We start from the raw sequence: 2,611 nt of genomic DNA on the forward strand, positions 1-2,611 counted from the left end.
GGTCCTGTTACATAACAGCCTTCACCCCATCGCCGGGTCCAGCACCTCCGGCGAGCGGGAGCTGAAGCAGGCGCCCGGAGGCCAGCTTCTCCTGCAGGACACAGGCAGCTGGCCGCCTGAAGCCACAGCCTCTGCTGGTCCCCTGCACCCCAACACACGGAGGGGGGAACGTAATAAGCCGTCAGCATCCGGAGCGTTCCTTCAGCAGGGCCCTCTGGTCCTGTCCTGGTCCTGCGTGAGCCCCGCACCTGTCAGTGGCCGCATGCTGGCCGCAGCTTCCCAGGGCCAGCAAGCCTAGGGGGCATCCCCGGAGAGGCAGAGGCCCTCCCCACCGTGACCCTCTCTACACCCCAGCCCTTCCTCGCCCGGGGAAGAAGCCAAGAGAAGACCCCTGCTGAGGACCCTCCCTAGCCTGGAGATGCCTGTCCGGCCACAGTGCCCGTGGTGGCCCCCACCCCTCAGGCACCTGGGTGGCTGGCCATTGCAGGCCACCTCCGTTCCTACCTGTCCTCTTCTCTGGCCAAGGCAAAGAGTGCTCGAGCAGGGACTTGAGGACCTCCGGCATGTCCATGGCAGGGGCCACTCCGATCCGGTCACAGCTCGACATGGCCTGGCGGGAGGTGCTTGCTGGGGGAGTTTAGAAGCAGCTGGAGAGGCAGGCTCTGGCCCAGGAGAGCCGCAGGCTCTGGAGGCAGGCGGGGCGGGAGCCCGAGGCAGCCAATGGGCAGCATGGGCCCCGGCCCGCCCGTCCACCCCCGGCTCGGCCACCTGCCAGCTCCGGCTGCAGCCAGGCCTTCCCTTCCCGCTGCCTGGCAGGGCGGGCCTGGCCCGGCGCCAGCATCAGCACGTGGAGCCACAGCGCCAATCCTCTGACAGAGAGCCTGGTGTTATCTAACTTTGCAAAGGGAAGTTCTCCTCCAGGCTGGGAGCCAGAGCCAGGCCTGCCAGGTGAGAACAGTGAGCTGGCTGCCCGCCCACAGTGAGCGTGCACTGCATACTCAGGCCCACTCGGCAGAGAAGCTTCAGAGGCCAGGCCCTGCGGGACCCGCAACCCCGGCCACAGGCAGCTGGGCACAGAGGATGTACTGTGTTGGTGAGCACAGGCCCACAAGTGGGCGTCATGCACTTACCTGCGAGCTTGTGAGTCTCGAGGGGGTGTTGGTGTGTTTTGATGCTGGTCTATAGGCTGTGTACATGCACACGTGCCCTGGAAGGCACACGGTGTGCGTGTGGCATGGGTAATTGGGGCACGCTATCTGCAGAACCTGAAGCCTGCTTTTCTAAGGGGAGGGACAAACCTGCAGCCTGAGATCCCTTTGGCCTTCACGGACGGAGGGGAGGGGGAGATGAGGCAGGTGCCCAGCGGACAGGTACTGGCAGGCAGGCAGAGTAGGTGCCACTGAAGGGGAGCGGCCCCACAGATTGGCTGAGACTCTTTCTGGGACACCGTCCTGCTTCTCAGCCTCTGCCCCAGCCTGGGGGCCTGGGCAGCAATTGGCTGTTTGCAACAGTCCCCTCCCTGGCCCTCTCACTGGCCTCTGTGGTCCCTGGGCCACTTACTTGAACGTGAGGTTGAAGCCATGATTCTGTTTGGCAGTCTCTACAAAGACCGACGGCAGCTTGCCCGAGCGGGGGAGGTGGCGGGGCGGGGGATCATCGGGCTCCTCCCCTCCACATGTAGCATCGTGAACAAGCTGTACTGCTCTTTGGAGTCTCAGCTCCAAAACCACCAAATGTGGCGACCTTCACGGCTCCTTTCAGCTCTGGTTCTGTCTCTGGTTCTGTTCTGTCTCTGTTTGGGTGCAATAAGCCTTTGGTTCCCTGCACTTGTAGCTGATTTCTATGTCATCCTTCCCCACTTTCCAAAATCCCATTTTGCTCAAACAGCAGATACGTCAGGATGCCTTCAAGCCTCTCCTTTTCCCAACAGTCCCCAGCTTATTCTCCAGTTACCCTCTTTTCCACCCCAACATGTGTGTGTATGCGTGGTACTCAGTTGTGTTCAACTCTCGTGACTCCATGGACTGTAGTCTGCCAGGCTCCTCTGTCCATGGGATTTCCCAGGCAAGAATACTGGATTGGGTTGCCATTTCCTCCTCCAGGGGATCTTCCTGATCCAGAGATCGAACCCACTTCTCCTGTGCTGGCGGATTCTTTACCGTGGGAAGCCCCTTCCACCCTAATCAGTTCAGTTCAGTTCAGTTCAGTCGCTCAGTCGTGTCCGACTCTTTGCGACCCCATGAATCGCAGCACGCCAGGCCTCCCTGTCTATCACCAACTCCCGGAGTTCACTCAGACTCACGTCCATCGAGTCAGTGATGCCATCCAGCCATCTCATCCTCTGTCGTCCCCTTCTCCTCCTGCCCCCAATCCCTCCCAGCATCAGAGTCTTTTCCAATGAGTCAACTCTTCCATGAGGTGGCCAAAGTACTGGAGTTTCAGCTTTAGCATCATTCCTTCCAAAGAAATCCCAGGGCTGATCTCTTTTGGAATGGACTGGTTGGATCTCCTTGCAGTCCAAGGGACTCAAGAGTCTTCTCCAACACCACAGTTCAAAAGCATCAATTCTTCGGCGCTCAGCCTTCTTCACAGTCCAACTCTCACATCCATA

The 2,611-nt window shown here is 60.1% G+C and overlaps 1 protein-coding gene across 3 annotated transcripts in view; it reads right to left on the bottom strand.

The window, feature by feature from the left end:
• Positions 1-686, bottom strand: part of TEF (thyrotrophic embryonic factor) — a 23,772-nt gene extending 23,086 nt beyond the window's left edge. The window contains exon 1 of one of the 3 annotated variants that reach the window (XM_010830048.1): positions 505-686. In XM_010830048.1, coding sequence (XP_010828350.1) covers positions 505-607 — 103 coding nt within the window. In that variant the 5' untranslated portion in view covers positions 608-686. The remainder of the gene's footprint in view (positions 1-504) is intronic. The other 2 variants (XM_010830056.1, XM_010830065.1) reach the window with 2 other exon arrangements.
• Positions 687-2,611: the final 1,925 nt, after the last annotated feature.

Source organism: Bison bison, unplaced genomic scaffold, assembly GCF_000754665.1.
Source record: "Bison bison bison isolate TAMUID 2011002044 unplaced genomic scaffold, Bison_UMD1.0 scf7180017858886, whole genome shotgun sequence".
NCBI classification, from domain to species: Eukaryota; Metazoa; Chordata; class Mammalia; order Artiodactyla; family Bovidae; genus Bison; species Bison bison.